The 17863-nt window shown below is 43.6% G+C and overlaps 2 protein-coding genes across 3 annotated transcripts; one reads left to right on the top strand and one right to left on the bottom strand.

Annotated features, from left to right (window-relative positions):
- Positions 1-1283: 1283 nt before the first annotated feature.
- On the bottom strand, positions 1284-7906 carry mrps2 (mitochondrial ribosomal protein S2). Its single transcript, XM_072240503.1, has 4 exons — positions 7795-7906; positions 7096-7215; positions 2688-2814; positions 1284-1919 (listed from the first exon to the last, which is right to left on the bottom strand). The coding sequence occupies exons 1-4, from the start codon at positions 7889-7891 to the stop codon at positions 1388-1390; spliced, it is 876 nt and encodes a 291-aa protein (XP_072096604.1). The 5' UTR covers positions 7892-7906; the 3' UTR covers positions 1284-1387.
- Positions 7907-7974: 68 nt separating this feature from the next.
- On the top strand, positions 7975-12597 carry LOC140186346 (uncharacterized). 2 transcript variants are annotated; one of them, XR_011882843.1, is made up of 2 exons: positions 7975-8093; positions 11117-12597. XR_011882843.1 is itself a non-coding variant. In XM_072240502.1 (2 exons), exons 1-2 carry the CDS (start codon positions 8409-8411, stop codon positions 11977-11979), a joined length of 1026 nt encoding a protein of 341 aa, XP_072096603.1. In that variant the 5' UTR covers positions 7985-8408; the 3' UTR covers positions 11980-12597. The 2 variants fall into 2 exon arrangements, 1 of the variants encoding a protein (XP_072096603.1); XM_072240502.1 differs by having other exon boundaries at positions 7985-8571.
- Positions 12598-17863: the final 5266 nt, after the last annotated feature.

Here is a 17863-nt window from a genome sequence, read left to right as displayed (position 1 = left end):
ATGTTAGCATTCATTTTGAAAGGACTAGAAAATAAGAGCAAGGCTGAGATGCTGAAGCTTTATAATGTATTGGTCAGATCACACTTGGAATATTGTGAGCAGTTTTGGACCTCTTATCCAAGAGAAAATGTGCTGGCATTGGAGAGGGTCTAGAGGAGGTTCACAAGAATGATTCTGAGAATGAAAGGATTAACATATGAGGAGTGTTTGATGGCACTAGGTATGTACTTGCTGGGTTTTAGAAGAATGGGGGGGGGGGGGGGGAGTCTCACTGAAACTTATCAAATATTGAACAGCCTAGACAATGGATGCAGATAGGATGTTTCCTATAATGGGCGAGTTAAATACCAAAGAGCACATTCTCAGAATGGAGTGATGTTGATTTAGAATAGAGATGCAAATGAACTCCTTTAGCCAAAGGATGGTAAATCTGTGGAATTTATTGCCATATTTGGCTGTAGAGGCCAAGTCATTTGAGTATATTCAAAGCAGAGGTTAATAGATTCTTGGTTAGTCAAGGCATCGAAGGTTACGGGGAGAAGGCAGGAAAATGGGGTTGAGAGGGATAATAAATCAGCCATGATGGAATGGTGGAGCAGACTAAATGGGCTAAATGGCCTAATTCAGTTCCAATTTCTTATGGTCTTAATACTGAAAAGTAGCACCGAGGCAACCGATTGACCATGAATTGGGGAGAATATGCAAGGAGCCAAATACCCAAACCTTGATCCTTATCTCTGATGTCCAAATGTCTAGATGCAACTAGTATTGTGTTGAAAGGTGAAAGTTAGGTCAAAGTTCCTCAGCTGAGTTTTAATGAGTACTGATCTACCAATGGTATGACTGTTTATCTAGCCATACAATTTGGTCTCCTGGATATTTCCAACATTCTAGTTTTGTTCCAAGGTCCCCCAACACCTGCCATCAGATTTTTATCTTTAGAATTATACTGAACTCATGTAGGGTCATAGCAATAGCCAGCAGAAATCATTAAGCAAACACTCTAGAATTAGCTGATGATTTCTTTCAATGGAACTAATGAAATGAGTTTGGGAGGTTCTCCCTGCTGGTGAATGTACGTTTTTTCTGGAGCCAGTAGTGCCCAGCTTATCATTTTGAACTTCCCAGATGTTAAGACATTTTTTCATATCTACCTCAAATAACTATTTCAAACCTTTCCCATTGCCTTCCACTCTTCCATTAACCTTTTCCCTTCTGCCTTTGTCCCAAAGTGAGAAGGAACATTCAAGAAGATTGTGCACTAACTGCAGACTAATTTAATATATTGTGTTAATTTTTTTTATTACAATGGAGACTTCCTCCTGTTTTTACAGATTCCTTGGCCTGATGGCAGCTCTGTCTCAGAATATTAATCACTTTACTTCGTTCATTCTTTCTGGAGTCCATGGAGAAGGTCCATTTGACGTCTTTTGTCCTTTGCCCGGAGAATGGTCATTTTAAAAAGTTTACAGTAAAGTTTAACAGCCGAAGGAGAGTCATCATTCCCTGGGATGGGATAAGCAATGAGACTTGGATTACAGTTACTGTCCACTATTCCTACTGTTGGAATGTTCATTTTGGCAGCATCTCGCACGGCAACATGCTGTTCAAATACATTGTTTAGGGTGTTGATAAAGATGATGAGATCAGGCAGGCGAACACCTAGGCCATACTGGACATGCGCATTGGTCAAGAGCCCACCTTGCCAATATCTGGTGTGTGCGTACTCTCCACTCTCCTGCGCTGTTTTCTCTATCAGATGAGAAAACTGACGGGCTCGACTTATGAACAGGATGATCCCTTTCCGATATGCACAATGAGCAGTGAAGTTCAGAGCCTGCTGAAGGTGAAGAACCGTCTGATCCAAGTCTATAATGTCTTGTTCCAATCGGCACCCGAATAGATATGGTTCCATCAGCCTAAAGAGAGGCAAAGCGTTTCCATGATTCCTACTCTTTTCACAGACAAACCTCACCAAGCAGCCACCCTCCAAGGCACAGCTGGTAAGTAATGCTAGCTCTATCATCCAGAAACCAAACACTCCCAATTAAAAAGCTTAGACTTAACAACCTCCCCCTCTGAGGCTATATCATATCGATGCCCTAGTGGACAAAATCACTTACCTTAGCAATTAAGGACAGACTATCTGCATCCATGCCCACTCCTGCATTTCCACATTAGCTATCGATTTCAGAGTGCCAATTAGACAATCTGAATATCCAAAGTATATTAGAGGCAGTCTGTAAAAGTGCAGTATCCCATGGGTTCCCTAATAAGTTCTGGGGGCAAAGTCACATATGGTTGAAATTTCCACCCTCTCTGGACATGCTCCAACATCACTCCACACTGAGAGCTATAGTTCAAAAGCTGGAATCCCAAACCCAAAACTTTCCATATTCATGCCTCGCCTTGAAATCTTTGCTTAAAATTAAGTTATTTAATAACACATTTCAGTACAATCCACACACTATCTCTGAAGTGGCACTACCTAGATAAGTTACAAATTCTCTCAACTGGTTAGTTTTCTATGTTAAAGTTTCACCTCAAACAGAATGGAAGATAAAAGGGATTTTTTTTCAGTTACATCACAGACTCCCTTCAGAGTATTTCCTACCGCCAATCATCATTTATGATTTACCAGCCTCTGTGGTTTATCCAGTCCAAGTCCCTGAAGAGCAAACACCTACCTGTTCCGACAGCCTCTTTTGTGACCATAGTGCACCCTGGCGTCGAAGAGGTCTTTGACAGTGAAGAGCTCACTGACGTGGAAGAAATCAGGATGTTTCAGGGGGTCGTTCAAAACTTTGTCATCCTCTGGAATAGTTGAACAGCAGAGGGTTAACGGTCGCAATTCTGCTCACCCACAGTTCAGACGTCTCACTGAGCTGACACCACAAATCCACTGTACAAATTCTGACCTCTATCCTTCAACACCTGTCGTCCCTTCTGCAAGGTGGTGAGCGATTTCGGTGATAGGCAGGAACGTGGAGTTGAACCTATTATCGACCGTGACCTTATTGAAAAGTCCAGTCATCTCAAGGATCTCAGTGCTAACCTGCCTGCATTTCAAACAACTGCTTTCACTTCCCGATAGATCACTCATGTCAGATAAAGTCCTTGATCTCTATAATCTACCTACTTTAACCAGAACTGGACTGATGAGCAATGACACAACTGAAGTCTCCCACCTGGTTAGACTATCCTATCTCAACCTACCTCATCAACAACTTAGAACACAGAACGATGCAGCACAGTAAAGGCCCTTTGGCCCACAATAATGTGCCAACCTTCTAACCCACTCCAAGATCAATTAATCCTTCCCTCCCACATAGCCCTTCATTTTTCTTTCATCCATGTGCCCACCTAAGAGTGTCTTAAACCTCGCTGATGCATCTGCCTCTCCAATGCCCCCAACAATGCGCTCTATATAATTACCACTCTGCATTAAAAAAACCACTACCTCTGAAACAAAAACAATTACCTCCCCAGCCCTCAGGCTGATCAACATGTCCACCCATGAAACCCACCTCACCACCACCACTAATTTTCATATTTCCTCTCAGAGTCACCTTCTGTACAGGTACTCCTGTATCTAGCGCCACTTTGTGTACTAAAATCAGTTAATGTATACAAGCTAATTTTATGTATTTATATTTATTGTGCTTTTTACTGTGCTCTTTTATGCTCATTGCATGTTTTTTAATACTGCAATGGATCTACAGTAACAATCATTTTGTTCTCCTTTACACTCATGTACTGACAAACAATAAACAATCTTGATTCCTTCCCCCTAAGCTTTCCACCAATCACCCTAACATTATGTCCTCACATATTAGCTACTGGCGACTTAGGGAAAAGGCCACTGGCTGTCCACTCTGTCCATGCCTCTTATCATCTTATACACTGCTATCAATGCACCTCTTATCTTCCTTCACTCCAAAGAGAAAAATCCAAGCTTGCTCAACCGTTCAATTTAGATTAACACAATAATTATAATACAGTAACAACATTGAACAAGAGCATTATCCAATAAATTTCATAGTGAGCCACATAAGGAGTTATAAAGGCCAATAATCAAAAAACTGGTCGAGGCAATAGATTTTATGAACTTTAAAGGATGATCTTTAGGGAGGAAATTTCTGAACTGAGCACCATGACAGCTGAAGGCACGGCTAACAGTGGTGGAGTACCTGAAATCAGAACAGCTCAATGGGACAGAATTGGGCACAACAATCTGGCAAGACCTGGCAGATTATTTTCCTTGACAAGGATGCTTGTTTTATAAATAATCCAGTACAGGTTGACATCCACTAATCCGACTAACTGTAATCCGGTTCCTTCGATAATCCGCACTGATTTCAAATTTTCCACACAACTGTAATTTCAAATTTTCCAGGCCACCGTACCAATCTGCTGCACATTGTTTTGGTTGTGCTAGATCTGTTCAGGTGTTGGCGTGCTCTTGTAAGCAAGGCGATTCCTGCTTGTTTTCCTGCATTTATTAATATCATTTGCATGAGGTGTGGCCGCCCGGTACCCGCCTGTCTCACCCGCCAGTGGCGAGGGAGCTGGTGCACACTGGGTCGGTTCGCCTTCTCGCCCGCCTGCCGGCAGTCACACACTGCCCTCTGGCGTTGCCCAGCTGGCACTCCGTTCTCTTCTGCCTACGACCTCAGATCAGACGTGGTGACCCGTGGAATTTAAGCACATTACTAAGCGGAGGAAAAGGAACTAACAAGGATTCCCTCAGTAACTGCGAGTGCAATGTAGTCTTTGGGGTAACTGCAAGTCTGTGTCTTTGCTATCGTTTAGCTCACGCTTGAGTGCTGGCAGTGGGTGCGCTTTATTTTTTGCCGGTGGGGAGGGGGGATTGTTGCTTGCTGCCGCTTACGCGTGGGGAGGGGAGAACTTAGGGGTTCTAACATTTAACTATCATTCATTCTTTGGGGCACTCCTCTGTTTTCCTGGATGGTAGTGAAGAAAAAGCATTTCAGGATGTATATTGTATACATTTCTCTAACGTTAAATGAACCTTTGAATCCTTTGATATTTTAAAGGTATGATGAAGCGGTTAGCTATTGCTTAGTGTGATCCTTCTGTAATACGGCATTTTCACTAATCCGGCACTCCTCAGGTCCCAATGGTGCCGGATTAATGAAAGTCGACCAGTACTTCACAGTTATCACTACAGATGCTTTTCGTTCCTTTAAGGAACCTAGACTTGTTTAATTTGATTAATTTAAAGCCCTGAGCTGCATTGACAGAATTTAAATTGAAGGCCAAAATCTGAGTCCAGTAACTTCACACTTTGCCACCAGATTACAGACAATAGAGTTAGAAAATGGAGCTGAGCAATCGATTCAAATACTGGGTATTACTTAACCAGAAACCAACATAGGGAACATTAGCTTTGAGTAAAAAAAAATACTTAATGCAAGTTAGGAGGCAGAGATTCACGAAGTCTGCAGAGGGATGGATGTCTGAAGTGGCCAGGAGTGAATTTGAAATAACAAATTTGAAGATGAAGTCATGGATGAAGATTTTAACAGCATGAAGGGAGTACCAGAAAAGACAATGTTATTGAGTAGAAATTGACAGTTTTAGTGAAGAACTGAATGGGCAATTGAATTCTGGGGGTTAAGGTTACAAACAGTTGGCTTCACTCTGAGCTCAATGCAGGAACAGCGACAGATTCACTGATTTGGGAATATAGCTTGTGAGAGAGTCAACAATATTGATTCCTTCAGTCTTCACAATATTAAGCTACAATGAATTTCCACCCATTCACTAATGTACGTCAAAAAAGCAGGAAGATAATTTAGTGAGAGTAGAAAGGATCAAGAGAGATCGCAGTGAAGTACAGATGACTGTAATTAGCATATATGTGGAAAGCAACACTGCTTTTCAGACTGATTTTACCAATGGCAATTAGAAATATAAATCGGATGAGGGCACTGGGAGTGCGACACCCCTTTTCACTCTAGTCCAGGGGTTCCCAATCTTACTTAATGGGGTCCACGGCAAAAAAAAGGTATGGGAACCCTGCTCTAATCTATCCCCACTTACTTATTAAATGCCTCACTGTCTAATCAAAATCCAGAAATGAACACATTAAGCTACAAGCAGGGCATACCCTTCCTCCCACCATCTCCCCTTATCCGTTGCACCAAACAGCTTGCAATTTTCAGTGACTTAAGCAGCTCCCTTTCTCACTGCCTCCATGCCCAGCTGGATGGTAATCCTCAAGATTGCTCTCCTCTGCACTAACGGCAGAAAGGACATCATTTGTGCACGCCAGCCTTTAACCACATTTCCTTTTCTCTTCTCAACCCCGCTTCTCTCCTAGTAGGAAAGAATAAAAACACTCCCAAGCCACACATAACTGCACTTTCAAATTCAAAACTACAAGTCGACCCCAATTAAATTTATGCAAAGACCTACCTGCTCAGCCACACCATTAATGCCTCCCTCCCCAGAAAATAACAATATTAATCCCCCCCTATTGCAAATGCTTTCAGTGGTACCTCAGTCATCTCCACTACCAAATGCCCATATGAGAGAGATTTGAATATACCTGACAGAAACGTGGTTTGGCCACATTTCGTCAGAGAAATGTATAATCAATAACAGATACAAGTACAATTTATTTTAAGTCATTGTTGTTGGTGCAAAAAGCTATTTTTCATGGCATTTATACATTTGAACTTGCCATTCAAGAGGAACCACATCAAACTTATCAGGTTTATCTGATCTCCAGTCAAACAACTGCAAGATCATACTGGATATCAAAAATAACTGCCAACTTTCTTCATCTACTAAAACCCTCTCACTTTGCCCCTCATCAGACATAAGCTGCTTACACAATAAGTGACAAAGATGGTAACTACCTGTTGGCAGCTTCTCCTATCTCCTAGTTTGCCAAACTGAATTACTTCTAAAACTTCCCCCGATCAAGAAAGACTTGCAATGTTTTCACATTCCAGTCTGCTCTCCCCTCTTCAAGGTCACCTTGTCCACAAGACCCGCCTCCCAATTTCTTCAAGATTGTATAGTGAAGCAAGTTCCAATACCCAACTTCATAAGCTCATCACTGACCTGTTTGTGGAGGCACCTGTATAGCTGGGAGAGGCCCTGCGACGTGCCCATACGTTTGGCCTTTCAGGTGTTGGTTGGAAGAAAGCACAGATTGGGTTATGAAGCCCAATCGCGGCAGTACTAAGAGAGGCAAAGAGGCAATATATCAGATTACAAGGTGAAACAAAGACCTTCGGCCAAAATCAGGAGAGGGCGAGGCAAAACGCAAAATGTTAACGCGGTAGCATGGAAATTGAAAAGGAAAAGCTGAAATACACATCAAGTTAGAGAGAAACAGAATTCATGTTTCGGGTCGATGATTCTTCATGGGCATCGCAGTGACTCCGGAGGAAAATGGAAATGGCCAAAGGCTGAAGATGCTGGAATCTGGACATCAAGCAATCTGCTGGAGGAACTGGATCTGATGTAGTGTCTCGTCTCGATTTGCCCACCCCGCAAAGCCCCACTGCTACAGACGCTGGTCGCCCTCGAGTTCCACCAGCAGATTGTTTGGGAACAGCCAGTGACGGCGCGGATAAGTGGGAGTTTCGGAGTTTCCGAATCCAGATGTGGCCGGGTGATAGGTAGAGAGACGAAGCCGACAGAGGGATATCCCAGGAGTAGGTTTGGCCCTCCTAATGCTTCGCTGAAAGAACCTTTGCCCAACAAGACCAGTACATGAAGCCCCTTTACAACAGATCCCCGGCTGAGGTCACTCACCGCCCGGTAGAAACCGCATTGCCATGAAGCGCCTTATTTCAACAAACTTTATGAACAACAACGGAAAAGCAATCCCCAGAACTTCCGTCGACGTCATTGTCGAGCCACCTCCCCAGTCCTCACCATCATGGCGCCATTATTCGCGCCTTCACATGCTGACTTTACACCTCATCAGCATGGCGCCGCAGTCACCGCCTGCGCATGCGCGGTTGGCCATCCTCTACAGGTCAGGCTCTGAGCGGCGGGAGGAACTGGAAAGGTTTCGGAGTATTAAATGGTGACTGCACCTCTTGGGCAAGGTAGCCGACTCCCCAGTACTTTCCGTTGCTGTTTCAATGTCCCCACCTTTTAGTTTTATTTCCAGTGATTGTCCGGCTGCCGCCTTTCCGGGCGGTCCCGAGTCCCGGACGCAGCCGGTCGGGACCATGAGCGCCGGGTTCCCGCTGCCCCCAGCCCGGCTCTGCTCCGAGACGGATGCATTGGTGGCTGCGCCATCCGACTGGCATCGGGTTGGATGGAGTCAGTGAGCTGAAGCCGAGCCCGATCTCCTGGGATGCAGTCCGCCTCTTGATCCCTCCCTCCCGGAAACCGGACTGACCGGTTTGGCTCCAGCGATGGAGGAGAAGGGAGGAGAGTCCCAGAGCTTGGTCCCGGGCCAAGATTCCAAGTCCCGGACCACAGAGTCTGGGGGCACCAGCGAGCGAATGGCAGGATCCGGAACCCTGTCAAATCCACCTGGTCACAGCCCAGTGACGCCAGCTCCGTCCCGTAACCTAGGTGAGTAGAGAGAAGGCAGGGAGAGTTGGCCGGAGTAAGGGTCACTGCTCCGATGGAGTGTCCTCGAGAGGAGTGTCCCATGGACTGGGAAGCAGGTGGATACACAACTTGACAAAAATCTACCAGGAATCAGATTGAACGGAAGGGAAGGGATTATCCCAGCATTTTCACTCTTGAAACTTTAGGGCTCTACAGTCGTACTTTTGTTTTCACCTTTCGCAAAGTCGAATGTAACAATTCCATAATGTTGGGACACAAGGTATTGCGGATGCTGAAAATCTGAAGCAAAGGTGTTTACTGGAAGAACTCTGCAGGTCAAGCAACTTGTGTGAAGGCAAATGAATTTATGTATAATTTATGTTCTGTGTGTTGTCTGAATCTGCATACCTATAATGCCATTGCAAGCAACAGGAATTCTGCAGATGCTGGAAATTCAAGCAACACACATCAAAGTTGCTGGTGAACGCAGCAGGCCAGGCAGCATCTGTAGGAAGAGGTACAGTTGACGTTTCAGGCCGAGACCCTTAACAAAGTCCTGACGAAGGGTCTCGGCCTGAAACGTCAACTGTACCTCTTCCTACAGATGCTGCCTGGCCTGCTGCGTTCACCAGCAACTTTGATGTGTGATGCCATTGCAAGGAAGTTTTTTAAATTGTACTTGTACCTCGATTCTGCCAGAACAATCGACTCCACTTCTCTGCATTGAGTTGCTCACAGCCGGCGCTTCTGAGCAATGACCTAGATCCCCCACCTCCATTATAATCCCAGAAAATACTGAGATAGCTTGTTTTCTCCCTCCACAAATGTTGTTTGCTCTGAGAATTCTCAGAGTTTCTGATCGTTGGTTCAGATTTCCGGAACTTATCGAAGTTTGTAAACCTCTGTCGCAGTCACCAAAGTTCAGAATTACACATTCAAAAGAAAAAAAAAGAATAGCTCTTTAAATTCCTGCTGCCATTTAGTCTACACATTCAGAGTGTGGTTAGTTCCACACCTTAGTAACGTTTGCACCTTTTGTCTTCAGAGCAACATTCCTGAGGTAATACAAACCTTGGTTGTTTGAGGAGATTCCTCACCTGATGCAGCACCTCAGTGTCCAGGAGCTGAAGAACTTATGTTGCTATCCTTTTCTGATAGTTGACCCAGATCCAGCAGTTGGCCAATGGCTGGTCAACTAGATCCACTGGTCTGTGTAAAACTGTGGCGGTGTCGCCTTTGGAGCAGTCAGGTTAAGCCCAGCCTGAAGGTTGTATGGTCATAGAGAATGGGCTGGTGTCAGAGCTGCTGACTGGGTTTGCTGCCCAACCAAACCTCTGCATTAGTGTCAATTTTTCTTTGTTCTCCCAACATTCTCATCAACTCCATACTCACCTACACATTTGGGAGCAATTTACAGTGGTTAGTTAACCTACCAGCCCTCATGTATTTGGGATGTGGGAGGAAGCTGCAGCACCTAACGGAAACCCCACCGTCAGCACCTGAGGTCAGGATCAAAGCCAGGTCACTGGAGCTACCAGGCAGTGGCTCTGTCAGCTGTATTAATGTATTGCCATTTCGCAGTACAGCTGGGGGATTGTGATCTTTAAGCATGTGTTGGTGTTCCTGATGTAAGCTTCCTTGCTGTCCCATCAAAGATATTGTAGGGCTATCTATCAGTTAATAAGTTTCTAATGAAGCTTGCCATGTAAACTGCCAAACACTCTGAACACTTGTCGGAGAAAGGATCCTGTTTATCCATCCATATTTTTGTTTGCTCTGTTTGTCAGCATGTCTGTCCTGCATATTGTTGAATCTCTGTTATTTTTTCTGATCCTTGGGGTTCTTCTGGGGGTCAAGAATGGTGAGGAATAGTGAACATTTATTTTAAGGTTTAAATGAAGATACAGTTGAAACTAAGTGAAGGCCTGAGAGGCAAAAGCAGAGATTCAATGAAAAGCAACAATGAAGATTGCACCTCTAGAAAAGTCCGTCACCTTTATAATCTGATAACAGAAATTCCTTAGATAAGAATAAACCAATCAACAGTTGTACAATTATGTTATGAGGGTACTGTGCTAACACTTAGCCAGTGAAAAATGAGAAAGGTTATGATACTGCTGTTCCACTTTCTGTGAAAATACATACTGTGAAAATGACATGTTTGTTTTTAGAAAGTACAAATTATGATTAAACTATGACTTTAGTGTTACATTAATTCATCTAATATCTTATAAAAAGTATTTTAAAAAGTGGATTCCAACAATATCATTAATCAAACATGATACTGTTCATCTATAATTTCTGCTCCACGTATCAGTGATTAATATGTCACCACATTTATGTATATTACAGAATCTGCCCCCTGTCTCTGTTATTAAACTGTTCTGTGAATCTGAGTTGCATATGTTACAGCATCTGCCCACTGTATTTCGAACTAAACTCTTCCCTGTGGATCTGTCACTTCACTTGAATTTCAGTATTTATTTTATGTTGAGTGCTTTGAGATGTTTTTTGGGAGAAAAAGTACTAAATAAGTATGACATGCTTTTTTAAATGTTTGTCACAGATGAGAGCGCAATCAGGGATATGTCCAATGAACAGATGGCAAATACTGATACAGCTCAGTGGTACGGTTTTCCTGGAGCTGATCACAATTCCTGTGGGTACGAAGTGGAACCAAGAGAGCAGGCGACTTCAATCTCTCCAGAGTCGGACTTTTTTGTTTCGTTAAAACTTGCTGCAGTTCTAACTTCCATTTTTGTTGTCGTCACAATCTTGTTAGTTTGCTCCAAACACGATGACCCTCTTCTCCTCCACCTTGACTCACCAAAGTTCAGTCATCAACACTCACTGAATCAAAAGCTTCGTAAACTAAGGGTCTTGTTCCCAAGGCAGTCAGATGGTTTCTGGGCAGCACTGGAAAATGTTTTCAATCAGCTTCCCACTGACCCTGCTGAAATCCTCCAAGCTCAGTTAATTGGAATTGGTTATGGTGTTTCATGGAATACAATGCTTTGCCTCTCCAAGACTATTGCCAGTTTATTGCTAGTCTGTGATGGGGATTTGGGTACAGATGGAATGAGTAAAGTGCAAGATTACAGTCAAGTTCTTTGGTTGCAAACTGGTTCCTCTCCCAGAGCAGGTTCTAATATTATAATTGCAGAAATAGTGAAAAATCTCTCCTGTACTGTTACCCTCAGCCTGCAGCCAGCCACTGAACTAACAGCTGTGCCAATGTCCCTCGTCTCAATGTGGTTCATTAATGCGGAACCTAAGCAAGAGATCTCCCCTTCTAATTTCACGCTGAGAATGATGGCCAATATTTTACATCATCTCAACCAAACAGTACCCACTAATACAGATATCCCCATCACCCCTGTTGTAACAGTGAATCCTGAGGATCACTTGGAAAACGGCTTTCTGTGCTGAGTCCACTCACCTTGCTGTCGGATTTCACTTTTGTTTTATTTGGTAATTAAACACGGGAAAGGAAATTGCAATGAAGGCAGTGGCAAAAGTCAAAATTGTGAACGGATATCAGCCGATAAGCAAATGTGTGAAGGTTAGCACTGTGAACAGGAAGGATCTCTAAGTGAGTAGCATCTGGTGGAGCAGCACTTGTATTCATGTTGGATTGTATCCTTGCCATTTCTTGCAGTTTGACTAATCTACCATTCTCACTGACCTTGAAAATCTCTGAATTTGCAGATATTTATGCTACCTGGAGTTCATATTAAGATTTGTGTTGTATTCCTTTGACAAATTTGCATTGAATCTCAGTGAATACAGGAAGGATAGTAAAAACACATTTAAAGATAAGGAACTAAATGACACACAGTTAACTTTATGATATCCAATGGTGCCATATTGCACAACCCTCCTTCACACCACTCTATCCGTGCCCACTTCTTGCGGTTGTATTCAACATCTGTTAAGGTGAAAATTTCCCATCAACTTTGCATCAGGAAATAAGATGTCAATCCTAAGAAAAAATGTATATTTTCTGTAAACAGTCATTTTTATATAAATTTTATATTTCGATATGTATAGATGTATTTTTGAGATTCATATCAATATTAAATTGTAGTAAACATTTGTAGAAAAGTTTTTGTTCTGACGTCAGCAAAACACTTATCAACCTTTCACAGCTGCTCAACTAATTGACTTCTGCTCCCAGATCACCTGGTCACAACCCGTTGTTCATGGTCTCAGCCTCCGTGAGCAGACGGGAGAATCTCATCTCCATTACTAAAGCTGCCTGAAGAATAACAATTTCCTTTCTGCTGCTGGTTGTTTTGCATCTAACTATTATGTCCAAAAATTTTCCAAAGCACAAGGTATATTTCTAAGAATGATCACGGTCTGAAATGGGGTGTTGAACTTATCAAAGATATTAAGCAAATAAATACCACAATTCCATCTTGAGTTCAATACCTCACCCTCTAGGACAAATAAAAAATCTTCATGGGCTATCTTCTCTGACCTTCAATATCTGACTCAGAACCTTGTTCCCCATGTCCTTCCCCAAGCTTTCCACACATCTCTCATCTTGATAATTTTATTTGATGGCTGATGAGTCTCCAGCATAGAAACCTGACAGCACAATACAGGCCCTTTGGCCCACAAAGCTGTGCCAAACATGTCCTTAACTTAGAAATTACCTAGGTTACCCATAGCCCTCTATTTTTCTGAGCTCCATGTACCTGTCCAGGAGTCTCTTAAAAGACCCTATCATATCCACGTCCACCACCGTCACTGGCAGCCCATTCCACGCACTCACCACTCTGCATAAAAAACTTACCCCTGACATTTCCTCTGAACCTACTTCCAAGCACCTTAAAACTGTGCCCTCTCATGCTAGCCATTTCAGCCCTGGGAAAAAAATCCTCTGACTCTCCACACCAATGCCTCTCATCATCTTATACACCTCTATCAGGTCACCTCTCATCTTGTGTCGCTCCAAGGAAAAAAGGCCGAGTTCACTCAACCTATTCTCATAAGGCATGCTCCCCAAACCAGGCAACCTTTCTATGCTTTCCACATCCTTCCTATAGTGAGGCGACCAAAACTAAGCACAGTATTCCAAGTGGGGTCTGACCAGGGTCCTATATAGCGGCAACATTACCTCTCGGCTCCTAAACTCAATCCCATGATTGATTAGGACAATGCACCATATGCTTTCTTAACCACAGAGTCAACCTGCAATACTATATTCTGTCATCATATTTGACCTACGGAAATGAACCACCTCACTCTTAATCTGGGTTGAACCCCATCTGCCACTTCTCAGCCCAGTTTTGCATTGTATCAATGTCCCAATGTAACCTCTGACAGCCCTCCACACTATCCACAACACCCCCAACCTTTGTGTCATCAGCAAATTTACTAACCCATCCCTCCACTTCCTCATCCAGGTCATTTATAAAAATCACGAAGAGTAGGGGTCCCAGAACAGATCCCTGAGGCACACCACTGGTGACTGACCTCCATGCAGAATATGACCTGTCTACAACCACTCAACCTTCTGTGGGCAAGCCAGTTCTGGATCCACAAAGCAATGTCCCCTTGGATCCCATGCCTCCTTCTTACGTTCTCAATAAGCCTTGCACGGGGTACCTTGTCAAATGTCTTGCTGAATTCCATATACACTACATTTACTGTTCTACCATCATCAATGTGTTTAGTCACATCCTCAAAAAATTCAGGCTTGTAATGCACGACCAAGTTTGGCAAAGCCATGCTGACTATTCCTAATCATATTATGCATCTCCAAATGTTCCTAAATCCTGCCTCTCAGGATCTTGTCCATCAACTTACCAACCACTGAAGTAAGACTCACTGGTCTATAATTTCCTGGGCTATCTCTACTCCCTTTCTTGAATAATGGAACAACATTTGCAACCCTCCAATCCTCTGGAACCTCTCCCATTCCCATTGATGATGTAAAGATCATCACCAGAGGCTCAGCAATCTCCTCCCTCACCCCCACAGTAGCTTGGGGTACATCTTGTCCGGTCCCGGTGACTTATCCAATTTGATGCTTTCCAAAAGCTCCAGCACATCCTCTTTCTTAATATCTACATGCTCAAGCTTTTCAGTCCGCTGTAAGTCATCCCTACAATCGCCAAGATCCTTTTCAGTAGTGAATACTGAAGCAAAGTACTCATTAAGTACCTCTGCTATCTCCTCTGGTTCCGTACACACTTTTCCACTGTCACACTTGATTGGTCCTATTTTATTAGTCTTATCCTCTTGCTCTTCATATACTTGGAGAATGTCTTGGGGTTTTCTTTAATCCTGCCCGCCAAGGCCTTCTCATGGCCCCTTCTGGCTCTCCCAATTTCTTTCTTAAGCTCCTTCCTGCTAGCCTTATAATCTTCTAGATCTCTATCATTACCTAGTTTTTGAACCTTTCGTAAGCTCTTCTTTTCTTCTTGACTAGATTTACAACAGACTTTGTACACCACATTTCCTCTACCCTACCATCCTTTCCATGTCTCATTGGAATGTACCTATACAGAATTCTACACAGATACTCCCTGAACATTTGCCACACTTCTTCTATACATTTCCCTGAGAACACCTGTTCCCAATTTACGCTTCCAAGTTCTTACCTGATAGCCTCATATTTCCCCTTACTCCAATTAAACGCTTTCCTAACTTGTCTGTCCCTATCCCTCTCCAATGCTATGGTAAAGGAGATAGAATTGTGATCACCATCTCCAAAATGCTCTCCCACTGAGAGATCTGACACCTGACCAGGTTCATTTCCCAATACCAGATCAAGTACAGCCTCTCCTCTTGTAGGCTTATCTACATATTATGTCAAGAAACCTTCTTGAACACACCTAACAAACTCCACCCCATCTAAACCCCTCGGTCTAGGGACATGCCAATCAATATTTGGGAAATTAAAATTTCTCACCACAATAACCCTGTTATTATTATTCCTTTCCAGAATCTGTCTCCCTATCTGCTCCTCGATGTCCCTGTTACTATTGGGCGGTCTATAAAAAAAACAGTAGAGTCATTGACCCCTTCCTGTTCCTAACTTCCACCCAAAGAGACTCTGTCGACAATCCCTCCATGTCTTCCTCCTTTTCTGTGACACTATCTCTAATCAACAGTGCCATGCTCCCAGCTCTTTTGCCTCCTCCCTGTCCTTTCTGAAACATCTAAAGCCTGGCACTCGAAGTAACCATTCCTGCCCCTGAGCTATCCAAGTCCCTGTAATGGCCACAACATCATAGCTCCAAGTACTGAACCACACTCTAAGCCCATCCGCTATGTCATTGGTACCAATATGTACCATGACCTCTGGCTGTTCTCCGTCCCACTTCAGGATATCATGGATGCAATCAGAAACATCCTGGACCCTGGCACCTGGGAAGTAAACTACCATCCGTGCTTCTTTCCTGTATCCACAGAATCAACTGTCTTTGATCCCCTAACTGTAGGGTCCCCTATCACTGCTGCCATCCTCTTTCTTTCCCTACCCTTCTGGGCCAATGGGCCAGACTCTGTGCCAGAGGCACGGCCACTGTTGCTTCCCCCAGGTAGGCTGTCCCCCAACAGTACTCAAGCAGGAGTACTTATTGTCAAGGGGTACAGCCACAGGGGTGCTTTCTAGCATCTGACTCCTGCCCTTCCCTCTCCTGACTGTTACTCACTTATCTGTCTCCCCAGGGCCCGGTGTGACTACCTGCCTATAGCTCCTCTCTATCACCTCCTCACTTCCCCTGACCAGACGAAAGTCATCGAGCTGCATCTCCAGTTCCCTAACACAATCCCTAAGGAGCTGCAGCTTGACGCACCCGGTGCAAAGTGGCCGTCCGGAAGACTGAGAATCTCCAGGACTTCCCACATCTGACACCAAGCACAGAACACCAGCCTGACACATATTCTTCCTGTCTGTATTTCACACAGGCAACCTACCTCACCTCGACCCGTTATCACCAAAGTCCCATTGAGCCAAAGCCTTTCTACTCTGATGCCTGCTCTATAAGGTGTCTCCTCTTAAACTCTTCTCGCTGTTCTCACTAGCTGACGTCCACGCGCTTGCGCAGTTGTGCCCCGATCAAACCACTGAAGAAATAACTGTCCCCCTTTAAACTCTTCTTGCTGTTCTCACTGGCTGACGTGCATGTGCTTGAGCAGTTGTGTCCCGATCAAACCGCTGAAGAAATAATACATTTTTTCCAACCCTTCAAGCTGCTTTCCCTCACTTTCAATTTCTTTCAATTCTTGCTTCATTCCACTCATCCTCCTACCCTTCAGCCTCAGCACAATGGTCAGCTTCAGTGTTGTGTTTGACCATGAATTGTAGGCCACAGGTTCCATCCATTGCCAATTTATATAGCCATATCACCTCATCTCTCCCACACACCTACAATACAGTAATTCATCATTGGCTATATTTAAGAGGGAGTTAGATATGGCCCTTGTGGCTACGGGGATCAGGGGGTATGGAGGGAAGGCTGGTGCAGGGTTCTGAGTTGGATGATCAGCCATGATCATAATAAATGGCGGTGCAGGCTCGAAGGGCCGAATGGCCTACTCCTGCACCTATTTTCTATGTTTCTATATCCTTGCTACTTTAGCTACCATCACAATCTGTGCCTTGCACAAACTCCACCCAGTAGTGCTACAAGCCTTATTTAATCCCAACCTCCTCTCATACAGCATTAAAAGCAATAAATTAATTTTTGAATCTGCAATCAGTTACGATTCTGATTGGTTGCATCACAATCCTGTATGGAGCCTCCAATGTATAGGATCACAAGAGACTGTAGACGATTGTAAATTCAGTCAGCTTCATCACGTCCCCAACATCAAGAACATCTCCCAAGGAGGTGGCATCCATTATTAAATACCCTCACCATCCAAGACATTCCAAATTCTTATTACTGCCATGTGAGAGGAGGTACAGGAGCATGAAGACCCACACTCAAGGTTTTAGGAACAAATTCTTAACCTCCACCATCAGATTTCTGAATAGTCCATGAACTCATTAACATTACCTCATCATTCCATTTTAAGCACTATTTATTTATATTTGTAATTTATGATAATTGTATATCTTTGCACTGTATTGCTACTTCAAATCAACAAATTTCACATATAAGTCTGCGATAATAAATATGATTCTGATACAGATCTCTATTTCCATACCACATCTAGTTCTCCAATCAACCCCCTTCTATCCCCTTCTCCCTCATATTCCCTTTCACCCTCCAATTCTACTAGCCATCAGTGCAAGGGGTAATTTTAGAGTAACCAATGAATCTACCAGCGCATCTTTTTTTGTGGATGT

This window comes from Mobula birostris, chromosome 22 (assembly GCF_030028105.1).
Source record: "Mobula birostris isolate sMobBir1 chromosome 22, sMobBir1.hap1, whole genome shotgun sequence".
In the NCBI taxonomy this organism is placed as follows: Eukaryota; Metazoa; Chordata; class Chondrichthyes; order Myliobatiformes; family Myliobatidae; genus Mobula; species Mobula birostris.
Note: the sequence above shows the minus strand (reverse complement) of the source record. Positions and strands in the feature narration are given on the sequence as shown.

Excerpts from the sequence above, each read along its gene's own strand:
- mrps2 (XM_072240503.1), bottom strand. The coding sequence starts at position 7,891 with ATGACGTCGACGGAAGTTCTGGGGATTGCTTTTCCGTTGTTGTTCATA. Across the intron at positions 7,216-7,794 it reads AATGCGGTTTCTACCGGGCG|TACTGCCGCGATTGGGCTTC; the intron begins GTGAGTGACCTC and ends TGCCTCTCTTAG. Across the intron at positions 1,920-2,687 it reads AAAAGAGGCTGTCGGAACAG|GCTGATGGAACCATATCTAT; the intron begins GTAGGTGTTTGC and ends GCCTCTCTTTAG.
- LOC140186346 (XM_072240502.1), top strand. The coding sequence starts at position 8,409 with ATGGAGGAGAAGGGAGGAGAGTCCCAGAGCTTGGTCCCGGGCCAAGAT. Across the intron at positions 8,572-11,116 it reads AGCTCCGTCCCGTAACCTAG|ATGAGAGCGCAATCAGGGAT; the intron begins GTGAGTAGAGAG and ends TGTTTGTCACAG.